Raw genomic sequence first — 25,414 nt, 5'->3', positions numbered from 1 at the left:
GTCACCAAGGTTCCGGGACATCAGTTCTGTGACTGTCTTGACAGACTCACTCTAGAGACTCTATTTGAATTTGGCCTCAGACTAAGCTGAGAGGCCACTTGCCAAGAAGCTAAGATGGGTTCTAGGACCCGAGACATCCTGCAAGAAGCCAGGGCCCTTCGTCCTAACCCCCAGGGAACTAGTCAGCTTACAAGAAGGTTCTTCTCCAGTCGAGTCTCCACCACGGCCCACCCTCAGCTTAACCACAGCCACTTGAGACCCTAAGTGCACAGTCAGACTCCTGAACCACAAAAACTGAGACATACCAAGTGTGTGCCTTAAGGGGCTACGTGGGTGATTAACTTGTTACAGAATACTCATTGTTGTTCAGCTGCTCAGTCAGGTCGACTCTTTGTGACCCCATGGACTATGCAGCACGCCAGGCTTCCCTGTCCTTCACCATCTCCCAGAGCTTGCTCAAACTCATGTCCACTGAGTCCGTGATGCCATCCAACCACTGAGCAACAGAAAACTCGTAAAGCCCACCCCAGAGTGCTTCATGAAAACAAGCTTATCAATCAAGGAAAACACAATTTCACACTTTTGAGTATCTGGAGACTTTTGGAAGAGAAAAGAGAGGAAAAAAGAGGAAAGTGGTGGAATATTTTAGCAGGTTTTTGGTTACAGATATTTTATTTAGTGGAGGAACCCAGCAGAGGTTGAGAGAAGAGGGAAAAGTCTGTCCATTGGAACCAGTACTATGAAGAAAGCTGAGAAGCCAAAAAAAAAGAAAAAAGAAAGAAAAGAAAGTGAGATGCATTTGAATAAACCCAGAGAGAAGACTTAGAGCAGGGACTTAAGTTGTAGTGAAATCAGAGATAATGAAAACCGTGCTGAGATCAGGTTATAAAAATCTTGAAACTTCACAACATGAGAGATGATCTTCATTCTTCCAGAAAAAAATGGCAGGTAGGCTTAAGTGTGTGAGATGTCAGAAGAATGAAATACTGAAGGTAGAAACTCCAGATAGAAGACCATTGAAAGTAAAAAGTGAAAGTGTTAGTCGCTTAGTCCAGTCTGACTCTTCGCGACCCCATGGATGGCTCCTCTGTCCATGGAATTCTCCAGTCGAGAATACTGGAGTGAGTAGCCAGTCCCATCTCCAGGGGATCTTCCTGACCCAAGAATCAAACCTGGGTCTCCTGTTTTGCGGGCATGGTCAGAGTTAATGCTGGCCTGGCCAACTCAATCCATAATAAGTATCGCCCAAACATAAAAATTCGGAGAAGGCAATGGCACCCCACTCCAGTACTGTTGCCTAGAAAATCCCATGGACGGAGGAGCCTGGTAGGCTGCAGTCCATGGGGTTGCTAGAGTCGGACTCGACTGAGCGACTTCATTTCCACGCATTGGAGAAGGAAATGGCAACCCACTCCAGTGTTCTTGCCTGGAGAATCCCAGGGATGGGGAGCCTGGTGGGCTGCCATCTATGGATCGCACAGAGTCGGACACGACTAAAGCGATACAGCAGCAGCAGCAGCAAACATAAAAATTATGGTGGTGGTTCTGAGAGTATTTCAACTTGCCACTGATGTTCACTAAGTTATTAGTGAAAACAAAGAAATTAATGAGAAGAGTCAATCGGGTTGTTATATATTCTACAAGCATGTTTCTCCATCAGATAAATATTGATGAAAATGAATGGACTTTGGCTAAACAATGAGTCTGACATCTACAGCCAGCCCTCTTCCAGTTCTTGAGTAGGAGGTGAATTTGGAAGTAGGGGAAGAAATATGCAAATAAATTGTCATATAAAACAGCGGGAATTTCAATTTTAACCACTGTTGTGCAAAACAGCAGAAAGAAAGAAAAGCAGGAGAAGCCAGTAGAAAGAGAGCAGTCTAAAAAGCAGTTGGTGCGCTCCGTCTTGCAAACCTACGCCTGAGTCAGAAGCACTCCCAGAAACTCCCACAAGAGCCCTTTTGTTCTGTTTTGTATGGTATCCATGTTCTAAGGCAGTAACCTGACCTTCACATGAACAGGACTGGAGGGTGCCTCGTGGAAGGCACTGGACTTACTAAGCTGGAAAAGAGAGATTTTAAACAATATTGGGAGAAAAACAGTGGAAAATGAGCTGAGAGCTGGCTGATGGACAGAATGGTAAAATCACTCAGGCACATACATAATTCATTATATTCTGTGACATTCTCAGTCCCCACCGAAAGTTGTTAACAGAATTTTATTTAGAAGACGGTTTCTGTATCATGTTAATCTCACTGTTCCTCAGTTAATTGGTGCTTTTCTGTTAGAAATGAAGCATCCACCGCTGAGTGGGCTGTGGGGTGTTTCCAAGTCCAGTTTGGTATTTCAGGGGCTTTTCCACTTCCACTTCTAGATCACTATCGTGGTTTTTCTTTTAACATTAAAAAATATTATTGGAGTAAGATAATTTACAATGTTTCGTTTGCTTCTACTGTACGGTAAAGTGAATCAGGTAAACATGTACCTGTACCCACTCTTTCTTTCTATTCCTTTCCCATTTAGGGCATTGCAGAGGGTTGAAAAGAGTTCCTTGTGCTTAGAGTAGGCCTTTACAGGTTATCCCTTTTATATAGAGTAGTATGTATGTGTCAGTCCCAATTTCCCAGTTTATCCCTCCCACCACCCCGCCACTGCCTTCCCCTCTAGCTACTATTGTGTTTTTATCCTTCATATTTCAGAGATTGCGTGTTCATACACTTTATAAGAAATGATTGTTAATGAAAAGAGAATAGGCAAAGGATATAGGGTATTTGTCTGGTTTAACAAAGATACACTTTGACAATGAAAGTGTATTGAATTCTTACCAAACATAGTCATGGCAAGGATAATCAAAAATGTCTATTACTCACTAAAAGGTTTTTGGGAGGCATTTGAGTAAAATGATTAATTTTAATTCCTGTAATATAGCCCCTTGATAAAATTTGGGGGTCAATTAAAATTAACTTCACTAGCAAGTATGATTAAAAAAAGGTCTGACTGTGACATTTAAAGATAAACACATGCACACTGCAATAGCTAAATTTACAATTATCTTCAATGTATTTTTGAAGGTTCTTAAAAATTGTGGTACCACATAAAATTTCAAAATTAAATCCCCAATTGTGACATGATTAGCAGTTTTGAAAACTGTTTAAACTATGAAAATAAAATTTAGTTAAACTTCAGATGTCAAGTCAACAATCTATGTTCTTAAAGCTTGTAACCGAAAGTTTTAAAAGTGTCCCAGTAGTTTAGGGCATTATTTCAATCCTATCTTCCTAGTGATGACTATGAGTTATAACAAGTATAGTGACAATGCTCATTCTGAACAATAAGAAAGCTACCATTTAATAAGTATCTACCCAATGTCCAATCTTTACACGCTTGCAAACTAGTATGAACTCCATTTAACAGGTAAGAAACTTGAAACTCAAAGATGTTGAGTTGACTTGCATGACGCTGGCACCTTGACCCTCGATTTCAAGGCTTCAGAAACACGAGGAAACATCTGCCTGTCATTCGGCCACCAGCCTGTGTTCGAAAGCCGCGGCAGCCTCAGCTCACCAACACAGCTGGGTCACACTGGCATCTCGTTCTGAAGGCTCCTCCAGGTGCCTCTGCGTCCTTCCCCTTTTCTCCCTGCTGGTGTTCCCCCCACCAAATCTCCTACACATCTAATTTCATCTTGATGTCCACCTTCCAGGGAGCCAAGAACAAACAGTCCTTGGAATGAGAATTCAAGGGAAGGAGAGGGTGGGACAAATGGAGAAAGTCGCTCTATCGTGTGTAAACCAGACAACAAGCGCAACTGCTGCAGAGCACGGGGAGCCCAGCCTAGAGCTCTGCACCAGAGAGGGAGATGAGGCCCGGGAGGGAGGCGATAAACATACACACACATAGATGTGACGGCTGATTTGCATCGTGCAGCAGAAACCAACAGAACATTGTAGAGCAATTATCTTCCAACTAAAAAATTAACGAATTAATATTTAAGAAGAAATGAGAATTCAAACAGAATACACCTTTGTGAACAGAACTGCATCCTCTCCAAATCGGTACGCTGAAGCACTGGAACCGTACTTGGAACACACGTGTGCACGCTCGGTCGCTTCAGTCATGTCTGACTCTGTGACCCCATGGACTGTAGTCTGCCAGGCTCCTCTGTCCACGGGATTTCCCAGGCAAGGATACTGGAGTGGGTTTCCATGCCTTCCTCCAGGGGATCCTCCTTACCCAGGGACTCAACCTGCATTTCTTACGTCTCCGGCACTGATGGCACGCAGCTTCTTCACCACTTCCCCGCCTGGGAGGACACTTCTGAGGAGGTAAAGGCAAATGAGACCACACGAGTGGAACCCTGGTCTAACAGGATTGGTGTCCTTATATCAAGAGACACAAGAGAGCTCATTTTCTCTTCAGGTATCAAGGGCGAGTCATGTAACGATACGGGAGAAGTCACCCATCTATAAGCCAGGAAGAGACCTCTTGCCAGAAAGCAAATGTGCCCCAAACTGCAATAAAATTAATTTCTGATGTTTAAAGCTTTCATTCTGCAGCATTTTGTTATGGCAGCCCACGTAGACAGGTACACAACACGTTTCCTCCTGAAGACAATCCCACAAGTGGGTTAAAAAAATAAAAAAGGTAAAATTCCTCCTCAAGTGGCACCATATTGTCATCCAGCTCATGCAGCCTTTCTGCAATGTTGAAGAAGGCAATCCATTTCAAATCCTCAAGAGTTTCTAAAAGCAGAAAGCATGTTGCTCCTACCAGTTGTCCTAGTTGGAAAGGAGATTCAGAGGATGAATGCCAAGGGCCTGAATTCTCAGGCTTAACATCAAGCTTTATCTTCCTAAAAATCAACTTGGACATAAAATTGCATTTGTGATCCTCATTTTATTAGAGCCAGAAGGTAATCTTGTTTTCCTATAGAATCAGTTCCAAGTGAGAAGGAAATAGAGGCAATTGTCAACTCTATGTCACCCCAGGGTCTTCAGAAATGGCTTCTAGAATTACACAGCTGGAATGAGGCGGACTTACAGCTTCTTATATCACACGCCAATTCCACATGAAGCGGCTCATTTATCAGACACAGATTTTTGGTTGTAGATGCCTCCCGTGAGAGTTTGGTCATGGGTTGTAACGTGTGGGTTTTTCCTGTTTTTGTTGTTTTTTCTGTATTTCCAGACACTGCTAAATCAGGCAGTAGCACTCTATTCTAGTGCTCAGGAGCTGCTGCAGTAAGGAAGGTTCCTACTCTGAACCAGCAACTGCAACTTGGGACAGAAAGTGACTGAAGACATAGCTTTGTTGTGAGTTGCACAGAATAGGGAGGATAGGCATTTATATTAAGAAGGACATTAGAAGGCAGATGTAAGTAAGTGAATCTAGATCCATGAATAAAATGCAAAGGAGACTTTCTTTTGGGATTGCCAAGGAGAAATATTATTAACGTTGTTTCAGAAATCAGAGATTATTTAATTCAAGTCTTGAAAGGTGAATAAAATATAGACATTTTGAGATGAAGATAAGAATAAGAAACAAAGAAACTAGAGGAGCAGGAAGCCAGCCTTGTATTCAAGGCCTGGCAGCATCTCTGTTAGATCAGATTCATCATGCTCTTCACAGGGACGACTGGGGCCTGAGACAGGACTACTATCTGTTTGTCATGGCCCCACAGATGGTGAAATGTGTGCCTTCTTTGTCCCTTGGACAGAGAATTTCAGTGAATCCCAAGAGTAGGTGTGACTGACGTGCCCAGTGGGAAGCACAGCAGAATCCCCAGAAGGTCTCTGAGAACACAGCTTCCTGCCCACTCCAGACTTTCAGATTCAGCAGGTCTGGGACAAGGCCAGCCGACCTGCATGTCTAACAGGCTCCCAGGTGTGGGCGATGCTGCCTTCGTGGGACCACTCTTGGGGTAGCGCTGTCGATGGCCCACAAGGTAGAGAAATGAAAACCAGCGTCGGAAAAAGGAAATTATGAAGGGCTGTGAAGAGTAACTGAGTTACAGGGAGAAAGTCTCTGAGACGCCTAACTGCACTGCAAACGTACAGAAAGGGAAACAAAAAGCACCTGCATGGTTGCAGAAATCTCTTATGAGAAAACATGAATAGCCATATAAAATATTTGCTCGTGTAGTTCTCCATTCCACAGGGAGAAAAAAGACAAGCAAGGGATTTGTTGCATAGTGATAAGTGCAACGAAAAAAATGAAAAACATGGACAAATTCTGAGGAATTTTGGTTAAAAAGAAGCCAATGAAATGAAAGGGGTGTGGTTTAGTTTAGTTTTCTTTTCTTATCGCTTTGGAAAATATTACAAAGTATTTTTTCCCACGCAAACGATCTTGTGCTGTGAACAATGAAGGAGACCCTGGGAGAATGAAGACCTTGAGAAGGCCGGAGGGAGTGGCCTCCCAAGGGGGTCTGCAATGCGCTGCTTCATAAGGCAGCATTCTTAAGCTTCTAATTCTTAGAAACTGTCTGCATGTTGAAAATCCTCAATAAAACCTCTGAAAATATATTCTGTCCATTCTTACATGCACTACATGACTTCTCTGCTCTTATAGATGGCAAGTGTACATTTTCCATGGAAAACACCTTACTCTGGAGTGTACAGCAGTCATACCGTTGAAGGCAGACATGACCTGCAGACTGCCCGGCTGCTGCTGTTGTACCCTCAGCCGCAGTCTGGGCCTCTGACAGATTGAGCCTTTTTCTATGAAAATTACTAGTTTTTTTTTTTTCTTTTTCCTTTTTCCATAGAGTATTCTAAGCACAACGACTCAGAGAACTCTTGGTTTATACCAGAGGCAGCAATGCTACCTAAAATGTGATGGATTGAAGGCCTCAGCCACCATATTAATTCAGTGAACTAAAATACTTGTTTTCTTTTTCAGTCTCAATTTAATTAAAATTTGAGAGTACGCAGACTGAGAAATTGCAGATTTTAGATTCTACCACTAATTCTCATGAGACATTCACATTAGTCAAAAGACATCGAGTCTAGGAAGCAACTCCATACGGAACAAGACACTGACACAGGTGAGTGATGCTGTAAAACTATACGACAATATTTTCTTGCACACACCAGAATTCACTACCCGTCTTTCTCTCCTCTAAAATATGAAAACTATTGGGTTAATTTTTTAATCCAATATTTCCCTTTCATACTTTTTCTTATATTCATGTAAGAAATGGTATTAAAAAAAAAGAAAGGTATGATACCTAACTGGAGGTGGGCATGGCAACCCACTCCAGTGTTCATGCCTGGAGAATCCCACGAACAGAAGAGCCTGGCAGGCTACAGCCCAGAGTCAGACATGACTGAAGCGACTGAGCACACACACAGGCATACCTAAATGACTAGTTTCTACCTTTACGCTCATGCTGCCATGTTGATGCTCTTGCTGCCATATACCGTTCCTTCAGATAGCCAGCAAAGGCTTTGAGTCCTTGTCCATGGAGAGGAGAGGGGTGACAGCATGCATGCTGGGAATGCAAAGGTTCACATGTATCTAAAGCCTTTACCCTCGCAAAAGTTCTGCTGGCCCTGCTGACTCCTCCCTACAAAAGAAGTGCCTTTTTATGTTTAATTCTGAGATGCTCAAAGGTCCTGAGGTTGGAGTGCTCCACCTATTTCAACAGCACCACTTAGTCCCCTTTCAAGGCCTAATAACAGCCTGTAGTAATACATGACAAATATGTTCTTTGCATGCATTATTTAACTAATCCTTAACCTCAGATATGCAGATGATACCACCCTTATGGCAGAAAGTGAAGAGGAACTCAAAAGCCTCTTGATGAAAGTGAAAGTGGAGAGTGAAAAAGTTGGCTTAAAGCTCAACATTCAGAAAACGAAGATCATGGCATCTAGTCCCATCACTTCATGGGAAATAGATGGGGAAACAGTGAAACAGTGTCAGACTTTATTTTTGGGGGCTCCAAAATCACTGCAGATGGTGAGTGCAGCCACGAAATTAAAAGACGCTTACTCCTTGGAAGAAAGTTATGACCAACCTAGATAGCATATTGAAAAGCAGAGACATTACTTTGCCAACAAAGGTCCGTCTAGTCAAGGCTATGGTTTTTCCTGTGGTCATGTATGGATGTGAGAGTTGGACTGGGAAGAAAGCTGAGCACCGAAGAACTGATGCTTTTGAACTGTGGTGTTGGAGAAGACTCTTAAGAGTCCCTTGGACTGCAAGGAGATCCAACCAGTCCATTCTAAAGGAGATCAGCCCTTGGTGTTCTTTGGAAGGAATGATGCTGAAGCTGAAACTCCAGTACTTTGGCCACCTCATGCGAAGAGTTGACTCATTGGAAAAGACTCTGATGCTGGGAGGGGTTGGGGGCAGGAGGAAGAGGGGACAACAGAGGATGAGATGGCTGGATGGCATCACCGACTCGATGGATTTGAGTTTGAGTGAACTCCGGGAGTTGGTGATGGACAGGGAGGCCTGGCGTGCTGCAATTCATGGGGTTGCAAAGAGTCGGACACGACTGAGCGACTGAACTGAACTGAACTGAACTGAACTACAAGCACTTATGAGAGATGGTCATCTCTGTCTCTTAACCTTATGTACAGAAGAGGAAGGTGAGAATAGGAAGGTGGCCTGTCCCTGACCTGGGACACACAGCTCCTAAGTTTTAGGGTTGGGATCAAACCCATCACTCCAAACAGAGTTAAAACTCTTGGTGCTAACTTCTTCCAGGACACTCTCCTATAAGAAACCTACTTTTCTCTGCCTTCAAGCTGTTTTTCATAGCCAAAAAGTCCCTTTCTCTCTTTCTACTAAACTCTGAAAATTTCCCAAAGAGCAGAGTTATTGATTCATCTATTCCTCACCTCAGCCCAATAAATGCCCACTGAAATTGCTTTTAAGTAGATAGACTTCTAATTTCTTTTTTAAACAACAGTGTATCTTTCCACCTAGATTATAACTGCTTATGGAGCACAATTTTTTCTCTAGTTTTTTTTTTTTTTTTTCCAATTGCTCTCAGTACCCAATAAAGCTGTGATTACATGGCAGGCATTTAAAACAATTAGTACTTCTCAGGAATATGCATTTGGTATTGTGAACTACTAAGCCACTCATTAAATTCACAGAATCCCACAGAATTTAAATGCACTTAATTTGAGGCTATTTATGATTTTATAGCCTGTTTTGAAATATGTGTATATGCTCAGTCACTCGGTCATGTCCAAATCTTTACAACCCCATGGACAATACCCTGCCAGGCTCCTCTGTTCATGGAACTTTTCAGGCAAGAATACTGGAGTGAGTTGCTATTTCCTACTCCAGGGGATCTTCTATGACCCAGAGATCATACCCAGGTCTCCTGCATTGCAGGCGGATTCTTCACCATCTGAGCCATCAGGAAAGCCCATGTCAAGTAAATCCTCCTACTTTTAAGTTCTAGGCATATTTGTCCTTGTGGAGTACTTAACACGCAGCACAATTAGGTTGAGAACAAATGCAAGTAGGGAATGAGGACTGGGTACCGACTTACTAGATTCGATCACTGTTCTCATGTTGGTAGAGTCTTATATCATTTCTGTACATATTAGCTTAAATTTGCCCATGGACCATCATTTTCCAACTGCCTATTTGTGCATCTGGTGGCAGGGAGGTTGGGGAGAGAGAACAAGGCTGCATTTGGTAAAAATCCACAGTCTCCACTGGGGAAACACCACCAGAGCGCAGGGGTCATGTTCATAATGATGACCTAGACGGGTGGGATGGTGAGGATTGGGAGGGAGGTTCAAGAGGGACAGGATATATTTAAACATGCAGCTGATTCGTTTTACAGCAGAAAGTAACACAATATTTTAAGGCAATTATATTCCAGTAAAATTTTTTAAAATAAATAACAATATTTTTAAAAGATTGTATCATTAGATGGTAACAGTGAAAAATCTTAATTGGCTCCTCCATTTATACTCTAGATATTAAAAAAACAAATAAATATAAATTTTATACAAATTTTTAAAATTTAAATAAATTTATGACGTAGCCAACTACTTCAGAATTTTAACTTCTGAGCCAATCCAGTAAATGTAGGGAAAGGGCTAGGAGCTTTACTAACTGCAGTCTCATTTCATTTTTTCATCTATGAAACACATAAAGAATATATGAAATGCATTCTCTGACCCAAGGCTTCACACTTGGTCCCCAGTCATCTACTTATGAAATTCTAAGCAAAACCTCTTAGGAGATGATCCAATAGGTAGTGAGCATTCACTGCATTCTAGGCATATTCTGAGAAGGCTCTGGATAATATGCAGACATCTGACATTACCCATAAACTATTCAGGGGCAGTAGAACCATTAGCACTTTACAAATGTGTGCCTAAATCAATGTGACCTCCAGATATCCGGACGAGAAGGTGGGGAAGGGGGGTGACATTAACTGAAACAGAAAACAGGAGTCTGGGACTGGGAAAAATATGGGGACAAGTACTCAATTTTGAACCTAAGTTAGACGTGTGAGGCCATCAGAATGGTGGCATCTGGAGCTGAGAAGAAAGAACTAAATACGATTTGGGAATTGTCAGAGCAGGTGAAGGTAGATGCAGTGCGGAAAGGGGAACCTTCCAGGGAAGATGGGTGGGACGGGAAGAGTTCAGCTCAAAGCTCTGGCTCCTGACCCTAGGCCACAGCCTTCCAGGAAACCAAAGACCAGGGGTGGGAGAGACAGGAGAAGGAAACAGAGTCTCACGTTCCTATAATTTCATAGCTTCCTTTTTCCTAAGTGACGACGTAGAACTTTGAGTTACATGGAGTGGAGCTTGACATTACAGGTCTATAACTGCTTTCAAGCACTCTGGGTATCTGGAATAAAGCAGGCTCTCGGTGGGTATTTTATATGCAAACTAATGAATAAATGGTTTTAAATTGTAAAAAGGGTGGGGGGAAGGAAGGGCAGCTGACCACGGAAAGAGGAGGGAACACATTAGAGCATATCTGCCCAGTCCTTTGGCCGTTCCCTTAACAGCAGACTGAAAGTTCACCTGCCCAGGAGAAGACACTCAAATGGCCGAAGGAGGAGATCAGTGGGGTGGAGGGCTCAGCTCATTTTACCATCACAGATAAGCTTGAGGGGCGCTATCATGCTCTCACCACAAAAGAAGAGAATCTAATGAACAGGATTAAGGGAGTGTGATAGATGTTTATGGCCTTGATGCTGGTAATGGTTTCTCAGATGTCCATTTCTCTCCAAACCCATGAAGACGCTACATGTCACTCTTATCTCAACAAAGTGATTTTCTTTTTTTTTAAGAAACTAACTTAAGAGACAGTGTAGTGTTGTGAACAAAAACAATGAATTCTCCTAAGGTTCAACGTCCTCACACACACAGAGGGGAGAACATTCTTGTACCTACTGAATATGGTTGTTGAAAGACTAAGTGACTAAAATCATGTAGGGAACAAACACTGCTGAAAACACCTGTAGAATGCTAAACAGCAAACACATAGGAAAGCCACTCCACTGCCGTTTACATTACTTTTAGTCAAAACACATTGTGGACTACTTAGTGAAAACTGGTATCTAGGAGTAGCAATTCTAACGGAATTGCATTCCCATCTAAATATTTTGTTCATATAGAGAAAATTTCCCTCTCTCTTTCTCTCTCTAACATGGTATAACTCAAAGAGAGTTAAATTAAAACCCTTAAAACAATTTAGAAAAAAATTTGCTTTCTAGATGGAAAAGAATTATGGAGCACATTTTAAACTGATGGAATACATTAAAATGACAGATTACACACTAAAAAATCACTATCTCCCTGAAGAGAACAATAAAGTGTTGAAGACATTACATTTATACTTACAAAAAGGCAACATTTAGAAAGTTAAACAGAAATCTGTGAATTTCTTGTTAATGAGACACCATAAACCTCAGCACATACAATATGTTGTCCTTTGACAAAGTACATTTGATCCCTTATACTCAGCAAGCCTTGGGGCTTCCCGGATAGTGCTAGTGGTAAAGAACCTGCGTCCTGGTGCAGGAGACATAAAAGACCCAGGTTTGATCCCTGGGTCGGAAGATCCCCTGGGGGAGGGCATGACAGCCCACTCCAGTATTCTTGCCTGGAGAATCCCATGGACAGAAGAGACTGGTGGGCTATAGTCCATGGGGTTGCAAAGAGTTGAACATGACTGAAGCAGCTTAGCACACACCCACTCAGTAGGCCAATGAAAGAACTCGAGACTAAGTGACAAAATAATTAAAGCAAATACACACTCTGCATAGTTTTTAAATAATTCAAATGGAAAGTTTTTTTCTTATGGCAACATATTTTGGTGTGTTAATTGTATAATGCATACATTAAAGTATGTGAGTAGCTTAAAAATAAATAAAAGTATGACTACCGTGACTATATGAACACTGTGACAAACCTAGATCGTGTATTAAAAGGGAAGAGACATCACTTTTCCAAGGAAGGTCCATATAGTCAAAGCTATGGTATTTCCAGTAGTCATGTACAGATGTGAGAGTTGGAACATAAAGAAGGTTAAGTGCTGAAGAATTGATGCTTTTGGACTGTGGTGCTGGAGAAGACTCTTGAGAGTCCCATGGACTGCAAAATCATCAAACCAGTCCATCCTAAAGGAAATCAACCCTGAATATCCATTGGAAGGACTGATGTTGAAGCTGAACCTCCAATACTTTGGCCACCTGATGCAAAGAGTTGACTCATTGGAAAAGACCCTGATGCTGGGAAAGACTGAAGGCAAAAGCAGAAGCGGGCAGCAGGGGATGAGATGGTTGGATGGCATCACCGACTCGATGGACATGAGTTTGAGCAGACTCTGGAAGACAGAGCAGGCAGGGGCCCCTGGTGTGCTGCAGTCCACGGGGTTGCAGAGAGTGAGACACAACAGCAAATTTCACCCATCGAATACCCTCAGTGTGCAGTTAGGGTTTGTGAGCCTTTGGGGGTAGTTAGGTTTGGGCGAGGCCAGGAGGACAGAGTCCTTGTGATGGGATTAGTACCCTTGTAAGTAAAGAGACAGGAGTCTCTTTCTCTTTCTCCATCATGGGAGGACACGGTAAGAAGGCAGCCATCCATGAGCCAGAAAGGGAGCCCTCAACAAGAACCGGATCAGCCAGCATCTCAATCGTACACTTTCCAGCCTCCAGAACTATGAGAAAGTAATGCCCGTTGTTGAAGCCACCAGGTGTCGAGTATTTTGTTATGGCAGTCAGAGCTAAGACAACCTCTGTGCACAGAAAGTTTTATTTTATATTTCAATAACGTGCTTAAATGTTTATCATTGACTACAAATTAAAACTCTGACTGAATCTGAAGCCATTCAACTATTTCTTCATAATTTGATGGCAATATTGACCTTAGTTAATGAACATCATCTCTGCTTGCATTAGTAACAGAAACGCTTTCCTGGGAGAAGGAAATTTATATAAGTTGTATTTGAGGACATTTGTGTCTAAGAATCTTCAGAAACTGACTGTGTTGTTTCACCCCTAAATAATAAACAGGTAGGGGCTTCCCTGGTGGCTCAGAGGTAAAGAATCCACCTGCCAATGCAAGAGACATGGGTTTGATCTCAGGTCTGGGAAGATCCCACATAGTGAAGTGAAAGGCGCTCAGTCGTGTCAGACTCTTTTGTGACCCCATGGACTACACAGTCCATGGAATTCTCTAGGCCACAATACTGGAGTGGGTAGCCTTTCCTTTCTTCAGGGGATCTTCCCAACCCAGGGATCGAACCCAGGTCTCCCACATTGCAGGCAGATTCTTTACCAGCTTAGCCACAAGGGAAGCCTGGGAAAACTGGAGTGGGTAGCCTATTCCTTCTCCAGCAGATCTTCCTGACCCAGGAACTGAACCGGGGTCTCCCACATGCCATGGTGCAACAAGCCTGTCCTGCCATAACTACTGAGCCTGTGCTCTAGAGCCCGCGCTCCGCAACAAGAGAAGCCATCATAGTGGGAAGCCCACACACTGAAACTAGAGAGTAGTCCCAGCTTGTCACACTAATAAATTAATAACTTTTTTATAATAAATAAATAAAGGTCCATCTAGTCAAAGCTATGGTTTTTCCAGTAGTCATGTATGAACATGAGAGTTGGAACATAAAGAAGGCTGAGCACCGAAGAATTGATGCTTTTGAAGTGTGGTGTTGGAGAAGACTTGAGAGTCCCTTGGACTGCAAGGAGATCCAACCAGTCCATCCTAAAGGAAATCAGTCCTGAATATTCATTGGAAGGACTGATGCTGAAGTTGCACTCCAATACTTTGGCTACCTGATGCGAAGAACTGACTCACTGGAAAGGACCCTGATGCTGGGAAAGACTGAAGGCAGGAGGAGGAGACGAAAGACGATGAGATGTTTGGATGGCATCACCAACTCGATGGACATGACCTTGAGCAAGCTCCGGGAGTTGGTGATGGACAGGGAGGCCTGGAGTGCTGCCGTCCATGGGGTCGGAAAGAGTTGGACACGACTGAGCAACTGAACTGAACTGAACTTATAACATAGGGAACTGTATTCAATATCTTATAATAAACCGGAATGGAAAAGAATATATTATATGTGTTATATATAGAGAGTTATATACTTACACATACACATATACATGTATACCCTTACAACTGGTACATATAACTCATATATGTACCCTTTGAAGTACACCTGAAACTAACATAACAGTATAAATCAACTATACTTCAATTGCGGAGAAGGCGATGGCACCCCACTCCAGTACTCTTGCCTGGAAAATCCCATGGACGGAGGAGCCTGGTGGGCTACAGTCCATGGGGTCACGAACAGTTGGACACAACTGAGTGGCTTCACTTTCACTTTTCACTTTCATGCATTGGAGAAGGAAATGGCAACCCACTCCAGTGTTCTTGCCTGGAGAATCCCAGGGACGGGGGAACCTGGTGGGCTGCCATCTATGGGGTCGCACAGAGTCGGCCACAACTGAAGCGACTTAGCAGCAGCAGCAGCAGCATACTTCAATTGATCCAAAAAAAAAAATCTCTAAAGAGCTCTCCATATTCTCTGGGCCCATTTCTGTTTTCCCACTCTGTTAGAACTCATACATTTAAGATTTCTGCTTCTTACAATTAGCCAAACCAATCATCTCCATATTCCTAAGCTTGATGGTCAAGACCCAACTTTTATCCCACTAGACTGAGCAGAAGAACTGGAAATAGTTGATTACTCATCCCTCCTTGAAAATTTCTCATTATTTAACTCCAAGAAAGGCACCTTCACCTCATTTTTCTCCTTTCTTCTGGGGATTTTACCTCACTTCACTCAACTTCTAATGCTGGAATTCCTTGAGACCCAGTCCTTGTACCCCTACAATTTAAACTCATTCCCTAAGTGATACTATAATATAATTGGGCTTTCAATACCACCTATATGTTCATCTATCTCAAGTTTACATCTCCAGCCAGTGCAACACCCCCTCTTATTCTGACTTTTTAGAGGCACCCCTGGAGAAGGCAATGGCACCCCACTCCAGTACTCTCGCCTGGAAAATCCCATGGACGGAGGAGCCTGGTGGGCTACAGTCCATGGGGTGGCGAACAGTCGGACACAACTGAGTGGCTTCCCTTTCACTTTTCACTTTCATGCATTGGAGAAGGAAATGGCAACCCGCTCCAGTGTTCTTGCCTGGGGAATCCCGGGGATGGGGGAGCGTGGTGGGCTGCCGTCTATGGGGTCACACAGAGTTGGACATGACTGAAGTGATTTAGCAGCAGCAGAGGCACCCCTAACTCAGTTAATAGCATTTCATTTTTCTGATTGTTCAGGGCAGAACAAACTTGAGGTCATCCTTGAGCTTCTCAGTCCCCATGGCAGGTAGAATTTTGCTTCCATGAATTGCACCTTCTGATGTTATGCATGTGAATATGTTACATGATCTGAGGACAGAGAATTAAGAGTGATAATGAGCTGACCTTAAAATAGGGCCATTTCTCTGAATTCTATTATACAGACGAGCCCAATGCAATCACAGTGCCCCTAAAAGAAGAAGAGGAGGGCAAAACATCTGGTCAGAGAGATGTGAGCAAGGACAGAAAAGAAACAAGAGGAATTCAAAGCTTGAGAGGCAGGTTCAACCTACCGCTGCTGATTCTTACAATGGAGGAGGAGGCTAAGATTTCATGGATGCAGATGGCTTCCAGAAACTGAAAAAGTTCTGCAAGCAGACTACCCAATAGAAACTCCCAGAAGGGAGCAGCCCTGATGATAACCTTGATGTCAGCCCACTGGGACCCACACCAGACATCTGTCCTATGGAACCATATGATAATTACTGAGATTATTTTCAGCTGCTAAATTTGCAACAACTTGTTATGGCAGCAATGGAAAATTATTATATTCCCCATCACCGGTTCATCAGCATTTCCTGTCAGCTCTATTCTAAAAATGTATCCCCAAATTGACTACTTCTCACCACATCCTTGTTCCATTTTGGTCCAAGCCCCCATCATCTCTCGCTGAGTTTATCAATAGAGCCTCCCAACCAATTTCCCTGCTTTTGCCCTGGAAATCCTTCCATGAGTTCAAAATGCAGCAGCCAAGCCAGTTCTGATAACTCACAAGGGACAGCTGATCTCTCTTCTGCTCAGATTCTCCAACAGCTTCAGCAGGCCCTGGACGCAACAGCCAGAGGCCATTCCACGACCCTCCAAGTCCCCAGGGGATCTGGCTCCTCTCCTTCTGTGTACCCACTTATTCATCTGCTCCCACCACCCTGGCTCCTTTATCAGGCTCGGATGCTCCCTGCCTCTGTACGCACCTGACATGGCCCTTCCCTCATATACCTTCAGGAGGCAACTGTAGACTCCTCAGCGTTTATCACCATCTGATACTACACGGGGCTTCCAGGTGATGCTAGTGGCAAAGAGCCCACCTGCCAACGCAGGAGCCGCAGAAGACGCGGGTTCAATCCCTGGGTCAGGAGGACCTCCTGGAGGAGGGCACGGCAACCCACTCCAGTATTCCTGCCTGGAGAATCCCCATGGACAGAGGAGCCTGGTGGGCCGCAGTTCATAGGGTCACAAAGACTTGGACTCGATTGAAGCGACTTGGCATGGACTACTCCTTTCAAACAGAGCTCCGTGTGTGGGACTCTCCATTCTCCGCAGCCGTTCACCTGCAATGCTGCTCAAGGGGAGTGATTTATTCTTTTCCTTCCTTCAAGTATCTAAGCTTTAATCAACCATCAAAACCAGAGTCACTCAAAAAAATCACAGACGCCAGGAATCTTTTCCCACTCTGCCACCTCCATCAGACTTCGTTTTCAGTCACTGTTTTCTATTTTACCGATTTTTTTCTCTCTTTTTCTACTTAGACTGGAGTTTTTCTGAAGATAGGATTCATCTCTCTCCCTGCTTTTTGATTACCCATGTGGCAGCACAGTTCCATGCCTATAGCAACTCTTTAAACATATTAATTCAGATTTTATGGTTCCAATGTTTTCACAAATTATAGTACCTAACATAATATATTAGAGCTTCCTCTTGTTCTCTGGGTTTATTATGCTACTATGCTTAATTTCTTGTCAACAGTAACTTAGGTATTAATTTTTTCCTGTAACTATTTTATACAGAGGGCTTCCCTGGTAGCTCAGTAGTATAGAACTCAAAGACCAAGGAAGAGATGCAAGTTTGATCCCTGGGTCAGGAAGATATCCTGGAAAAGGAAATGGCAACCCACTCCAGTACTCTTGCTGACAAAATCCCATGGACAGAGGAGCCTACAGTTCATGGGGTCGCAAGAGATATGCCTTAGCAATTAAATAACTTTACACAGAAGGCTTTATAACTTTGTAAATATTTTCTTGCTGTTTCTTTACTTTTAAATCAACATAGGGCTTAAATCCACCTGCATTCCAATTTAGGAATTCTCCGCCAACACCTGCTGGGTAACTTGGAAAAATCGCTCACTCTTTCCCTTCACACCCATGGAGGGTGCTGGGAGGGGCAGGTGGGTATGCTGAAGAAGACAGTCCCTTGTCCCCTGATGTACATACAGCTTCACAGAGGAGACGGCCATTCAAAGAAGAGCTTCACATGAGCAGAGAATAATAAAATGGGAGGTGAAAGTGGGACAGCCTTCTGTAAGATTTGACACGTTGACTGACTCTCAGCTCCTTCATGTGTAAAATAAGAGATTAGACTAGGTGATTTCTTAGGTCCTTCCCAGCTAGGAGATTCTTTGTCACTTATTCTATGTCACCAAAAAAAAAAAAACCACCCAAAATCTCATAACTTCTAGTTTGACTATCAAGCCCACACAAAACCATGAAAAGAACTGCTTAGTCTTCTTATTACTGCTGTTATTGTACAGAATGAACTGACAGTCTTCTAAGATCCACAATTCCTCTTTGAAAGCTTTGGAGCCAAGAATATTACTAATTTCTCCAGACTGGACAGGTTAGAATTATAAAAAGCTCAAGGGACAGTTCTTCCACCAAATGAGTTACACTCTCCCTGCCCCCTATGGCCTCCCACCCACAAAAAAAAAAAAAAGAAAAAAGAAAACTTGTTTTCCAGAGATTTTTATTTTTAAATGTAATTAATGGGTCATGGGTATCTACTCTTTGTATGTGTATGCCTGCTTTAGATTAATTCAGCCAGTAATTTTAGAGACAATCAAGACAAATTAACTTATATTTGATTCTTTGAAGCCTTCTACATTTAAACCTAAAGTTGGAGAGTTTCTCTCACACTGGAACTTTGGAAAGTAGGTTGTAAATCAAACAAAAACATCATATAAAAGAATACACAAAAATTGAGAAACATTATAGTATTGTAAGGGCAACCAAAATTTTAAGTGTGTATTCTTAATAAGATGTGATACTAAAAGTCAACCAACTTTAAAGGATAAGCCAATTGATTATTCTATCCTGTGAGTTTTGGAGGTAAGTGACTTCACTACTCTATCTATCCAGCTATAAGATAATAATAAATTTTGTAACACAATCTCATTAGAAACAGGAGCAATTTCACTGGGAAAAATTTTCATAACAATCTGAAAAATTTGCAAGGAAATCACTTGATTTCCATGTAGGTAATTTTAAAAACTATACATATAACAATTTTACAAAAATTTTGCCTTTTTTCCTCTTTACCAAGAGACTTGGGACCTTTACCTATATTCACTGAAGAAAGCTATTTTTTCCTTGAATATTTCATATAGTTAAAAGAAAACCTCTCATATTTAAAAGCAATTCTATCTTGCACTTCTCCACCAAAAAAACAACAAAAAATACGAAACACCACATCAGAAAATGATTGTCTCGTCATTACCTTCCTTGTCATCATGGTGGATAATGGCATCCTGTATCATGTCAGCAAGATTAAAGTGAACCTTCTGGTTCTTCCCATGCTTCAGCTTCTTCAGGAGCCCCTCCTGCTTCTGAAAAGCTTTCTCTCGCTCATAGTACGCTTTGACTTGCTCACAGCGCATGCGTTTCACCAGCCGCTGCCGTTGGCCCAGGGGGAGGGACTCCAGCAAGCACTGGTCAATTTCCATTTCATGGGATCGGAAAACGTTACATAGCTGGAAGCAACCTGAAAGAAACAGTGCGAACGTCAGCAGACCTATCGCCACAGCCAAGACGAAAGCACTGCGAGCATCGCCCATCTTTCAAGCTGGAAACCCATTCAGGCCTATTTGTGTTCAGCAACTAATACAAACCCTTTCAGAGATTCCTGGAAAAGCAAAGCGAGTGGACGTCTTACTCAAGACTGCAAGAGGGACTTCCCTGGGGGTCCAGTGGTTAGGACTCCGTGCTTCCACTGCATGGGGCACGGGTTGATCCCTGGAACTAAGATTCCACATGCTGTGGGTCATGGCCAAAAATAAACAAAAGTAAAAATTGATGCAAAAAATTCATGATGAACAAAAAAATCAAAGCTAAAAACAAGACTGCATAGTAGTAAAATAGATGACATAATGAGACATCAGTTCATTTCAGTTGCTCAGTCATGTCCAACTCTTTGCAACCCCTTGGACTGCAGTACACCAGGCCTCCCTGTCCATCACCAACTCCTGGAGTTTACCCAAACTTAGGTCCATTGAGCCAGTGATGCCATCCAACCATCTCATCCTCTGTTGTCCCCTTCTCCTCCTGCCCTCAGTCTTTCCCAGCATCAGGGTCTTTTCAAATGAGATACAGATATGTAGTTTTGCTCAACATAATTACTAACAATCCATCCTTTCCTGTTTCTTTAAATCCCTACCAAAGTCTTAAATATTTTACCACAACATTAAGCTCCTTTGTCATTGAATAATTCCAACTAAATCTTACATGATAAATTTTGGCAGAAAGCCATTCCAGGTCTTTGCAAACATCCTTGTAAAACTGTACTAATGACTCTGCTGAGCTAATGTAATAGAACATATGATGGTGGTGGTTTAGGTGCTAAGTCATATATGATCCTTGCGACCCCATGGACTGTAGCCCACCAGGCTCCTCTGTTCATGGGATTCTCCAGGCAAGAATACTGGAGTGGGCTGCCATTTCCTTCTCCAAATAGAACTTATTAATCAGTTCAGTCAGTTCAGTCACTCAGTCGTGTCTGACTCTTTATGAGAGTCAAATAGAACATATGCATGCTAGCAATTGTCTATATGACACAGTGACCATTTTCCACCAATTTATTGCTGACCCCTTTTCCTTGTCACTAGTGATGTTCATTTCTAGAAGACCTAATGATGGTTAAGTATAAAGATTGTGCAATGGAAGACAGATTTTTCTCTTGGCAACTCAAAATCATAGATGGAACTGTTGCTGTCAAATCTTTATCTTATTAATATAATGATTAGCAAAAGTGAGTTCTCTGCCGTGGACCTGAACATCACCCCTTTCTATTTCCTATAAACATGACCCAAAACACCTATAATGGATTATACAAACATGTGTCAAAGTCTCTGTCTTAGTAATATAGGGATGAGCAAGATGAGTTCTCTGTCCTGGACCTGAAAACCACCCCTTTCTCTTTCCTATAAACACCACCCAAAACACCTGTAATGGATTGTACAAATTTGTATTGAAACTGGACAAAGGCTTGTGGGGTTCTCCTAGGTTAAAAAAAGCCTTTATTGATCCCCAGTTTCTTGTTTGTAGGAAAAAGGTTTCAGCCCCCTAAACCTGCCTTGAGTTCAAAAGGGCAGATTCAAACAGCCACAATTAGAGGAGTGAAGGAAATGCAGAAGCAAAGGAGGGGCGGTGCAGACGGCAGGGCAAGGACGGGGCAGGGACCTGGCAAGCTGCGCATCTCCTGAAGGGCGCAGAGAGCACTTTAACACAGATCCCTGAGTTCTTCTACAGGAACTAAGGCCCTCTTCAAGAGGGGTGATGGTAACTTCAGGCTGAGCACAGGCAAGCGCACCCCAGACTGGCTGGAACCAGAAGGCTGATGACTTCTGCCAAACGCTATCCTGTTACCTCCCCACAAACTGATCAGAGGAAGGTCATGTACCCTGCAGACCTCCCTGCCAATTTTGTCTATAAAAACTATTCCCTGAAACCCATCAGTGAGTTCAGGTCTTGTGAGCACAAGCTACCGATTCTCCTTGCTTGGTCCTGCAACTGGGAGCTTGTTTGGGCTTACTGCTCATCAGGCACACAAACTTGGATTTGACACTAGCATATCTACCATGACATTAAAATTTTACTATTGACAGAAAATAAATGTTAGACCACTGAAAATTCTCAAATGTGGCTAGCAAATACAGGTTCAGATAATTGTTTATAGGTTCCTCTCTGAATATATTTATGATGTAACTCTCAGGAAAGTCAAAGTCACTGCATGCACAAAAATGTGCCTGATCATAAGTCACGTCTGGGAAGATCATACCATAAAGGTTTACTTTGAAAAGATACAGTATTCCTCTGACAGTAAGGAAAACTGTCACAAAGCTATTTTCATTTTTTTTTTCTCTAATTTTATTTTATTTTTAAACTTTACATAATTGTATTAGTTTTGCCAAATATCAAAATGAATCCGCCACAGGTATACATGTGTTCCCCATCCCGAACCCTCCTCCCTCCTCCCTCCCCATACCATCCCTCTGGGCCGTCCCAGTGCACCAGCCCCAAGCATCCAGCATCATGCATCGAACCTGGACTGGCAACTCGTTTCCTACATGATATTTTACATGTTTCATTGCCATTCTCCCAAATCTTCCCACCCTCTCCCTCTCCCACAGAGTCCATAAGACTGTTCTATACATCATTTTTATCTCACGTGACACTCTGAAAAACTACTCTCACATGCACCAGGCATCCCTGTTGTGCAGGAAAAGAAAGCCAAGTTGAAAGAGGCTGTGACTTGTCCAAGACCAAAGAGATGATATTATGATAGAGTCAGAAATGCTCCATAGAGCCTCAAGACAGAAACAAAATAAAAGACAGCGATTCCTGAGAGCCAGATTTTATGTGTATTATTATACATGTACACATATGCACAAGGGAGAGAAGCAGAGATGGGGAGCTGTGTTTAGTTGTTTGTTAGCGATGACAAAAGAACCGTATGTTTTAATAAAATGCTTCATAAGTCTTTGCAAGAGTGATGTTAGAAGCATCAAATAGCTACACACAAAACATTCCCTTTCCAATGACCCAAACCCAAAGGGACACCAGGGGTTCTGAAATTATGACAAATGGCTCTCCAGTATGTCTGTCTGATAAAAGCCACGATCATGGCCATAGACAGATTGCCTGTGAGGGCTCATGAATAATGGACAGGAGCTATTCTCTACCTTCAAACCTGTTTAGAGGACATCACCAGGTTTGATTTATTAACTTAGATGCTCAGGACACTCTGACTTCCTGAGACTCTGCCAGGTTGTCAGTAGGTGCCCAGGGAATCATGGGAGCCACGGAAAAACCTAAAGAAGTAAGACAAATGACATCGCAGAGCGCCCTGCGCTTATCAGCATGCAGTCCAAGGGGGAGGTTAATCTAATAAACTCACAGTCCTCTGGTTTTTCACTCTTAAAGAAGGGTCTCATGGTGAAATTTTCAATTAACTTTTGAGGAATCTGTGGATACAGCTGGTGATTCATTGAACACTCTCCACTGTCAAAAAAGGAGCACAGAGGGTTATTCCTAAATGAATTATTCGCTTATGATTTGGAAAAACAGAAGCCAGGGCTGTCAAATTTCAAATCCGTACATGTACCAAATATTGCTCTTTTAACACTTTGCTGTTAAATAATCCCCCACGCTTTGATTTTAAATGGTCTGAAGTTTGATTAATTTTATATTGCTGAAAATATGCTGGGCACTGCAACTTTCTTTTTAGCTAATTATGGGTGGATCCGTTTTGTCGTGTGTATGCGCTCCATAAATCTGTAAGATAGACACTAAAAATAGAGTTATGGGAAGCATAGCTGTGAGGCAGTTTACTGAAAATCTATGTAACTTCATCACCAGGGCACTCAGAATAACAGTAGCTGATTCTTCAGGTGATAATCGGAAGGGCCCAGGCAGAGGACAGGCGTCTGAACCGGTCGAGACTGGTTTTCTCCCGGGACGGGAGTCCTGAGCAGGCACTGGTCTCCCGCTGTACGATGGAGTTGACAGGGTAGTCTGCCCACCTACTGAACCTGGGTCTCTTGCCTGATAAATATCCCAGTTCTTTCCTCACTATTTTGACTCTGTTTGCCTAGAAAAAAACACACGTGAACCACCGAAGCTTCAACTTTCTACAGACCTCTTTCTCTCAGTAATACAGGAGTTCATTGGTGTGACAAAGACGCACGCTGTATTAAAACAAGGCGTATTTTCATTCTCTTACAAACTGACTATGAAACAAGCCTTGTCTTCCCTTAGACAAGTGAGTGGACTTCATTTGCCAGGAGGTGGGGAGGGTGGGGGAGGAGATTCCTATATATATATATGGCGACCCTCTAATTCTAGATAAAAATGTACAGACAGCCACAGCCAGAAGTCCCTCCTCAGCAAATGTGCATCTCCATATGACAAAAACTGAGAGCCAGCAGACAAAATACATAAAGGAAAAAAACCAAGATCTATATTCAGAAATAAACGTGCAACATCTATTAAAAAATTAGTAGCCCCATGCTTTGGCTTTGGCGGGCACCATATAATGTGCTGATTTCAGGACTTTATACTGTAGCAAACAAAAAATACAAACAGTAAGCTAAAGGAATTAGGAAACTGAACTCCTAAAGTTATTCTACTGTACAACTACCAGAAATGCTTTCATCTCAGTTAGAATCAAAGTCTTCATGTGGCCATGGCACACTCAATGTGGGAGATTTTTATGCTTATCTCTCCATGATTGCTGGTGGCTCAGATGGTAAAGAATCCACCTGCAATGCAGGAGACCTAGGTTCAATCCCTGGGTTGGGAAGATCCCCTGGAGGAGGAAATGGCAACCCGCTCCAGTATTTTGCCTGGAGAATCCCATGGACAGAGGAACCTGGCGGACTATAGTCCATTGGTTTATCAAGAGTTAGACATGGGGGATGGTGGTCCCAAGATGGTGGAGGAATAGGACGGGGAGACCACTTTTTCCACCACAAATTCATCGAAAGATCATTTGAATGCTGACCAACCTGTACCCAACAACTTCTGAAGTGTGGTGGAGGACACCAGGCACCCAGAAAGGCACCCCATTCTCTTCAAAAGGAGGTAGGACAAAATATAAAAGACAAAAAGAGAGACAAAAGAGTTAGGGATGGAGACCCATCCTGGCCGGGGGGAGTCATGAAGGAGGAGAAGTTTCCAAACAGCAGGAAACACTGTCACCAGCAGGTCTGTGGGGAGTTTTAGAATCTCAGAGGGCAACATAACTGGGGGGAAAAACCCCCCACCGAATACACACCTAACTGCAACTGCCAGCAGAAAAGTAGCCCAGACCCTTGCATCTGCCACCAGCAAGCAGGGGCTGGACAGGGAGGTACGGGTTGCATGCTTAGGGTCAGGACCAGGCCAGAATGCCCTGAAGACAATCTGAGGGAGCTAACGTGAGATAGCAACCCAAACTGTAGGATAGCCAGGGAGAGAAAGGAAAAAAAAGAGAGAGAACTTCCCCCTGAAAAGCTCTAACTTCACAGAACAAAGGATTGAGCGAACACCAAAGGAGATCTAGCCAGCTGTGGACTGGTCCTCCCCCCGCTGGTGGCAGAGAGGCAGGCGGGCGACAGCCAGAGTTGGAAGGCAAGGGGCAATCTGGGCACCAGAGACGACATCCCCACCAAACTGTGAGCAGGCTCCCAGTTGCTAACCATGTCTTCCTGGGATACTGGCTGGCTGACATCTGCCAGGAGGGTCGCAGCCTGAGATCTGCTCCCCAGAGGAGACACATGGCACACCTGAGATGGTACTCTTGCAGCGCACCCGGGAGCGGCCAGGACCACGGAGGTGATGAGACCCACG

At 43.1% G+C, this 25,414-nt stretch overlaps 1 protein-coding gene across 3 annotated transcripts in view; it reads right to left on the bottom strand.

Annotated features, from left to right (window-relative positions):
• The window catches only part of MYO16 (myosin XVI), a 519,124-nt gene that overhangs the window by 372,201 nt on the left and 121,509 nt on the right, over positions 1 to 25,414 (bottom strand). For all 3 annotated transcript variants that reach the window (XM_059892322.1, XM_025000169.2, XM_059892321.1), the window contains exon 2: positions 19,308 to 19,571. In XM_059892322.1, the coding sequence (XP_059748305.1) occupies positions 19,308 to 19,533 (226 nt within the window). In that variant the 5' untranslated portion in view covers positions 19,534 to 19,571. The remainder of the gene's footprint in view (positions 1 to 19,307; positions 19,572 to 25,414) is intronic.

Source organism: Bos taurus, chromosome 12, assembly GCF_002263795.3.
Source record: "Bos taurus isolate L1 Dominette 01449 registration number 42190680 breed Hereford chromosome 12, ARS-UCD2.0, whole genome shotgun sequence".
Taxonomy (NCBI): domain Eukaryota; kingdom Metazoa; phylum Chordata; class Mammalia; order Artiodactyla; family Bovidae; genus Bos; species Bos taurus.
This window is presented reverse-complemented; position numbering and strand designations above follow the sequence as displayed.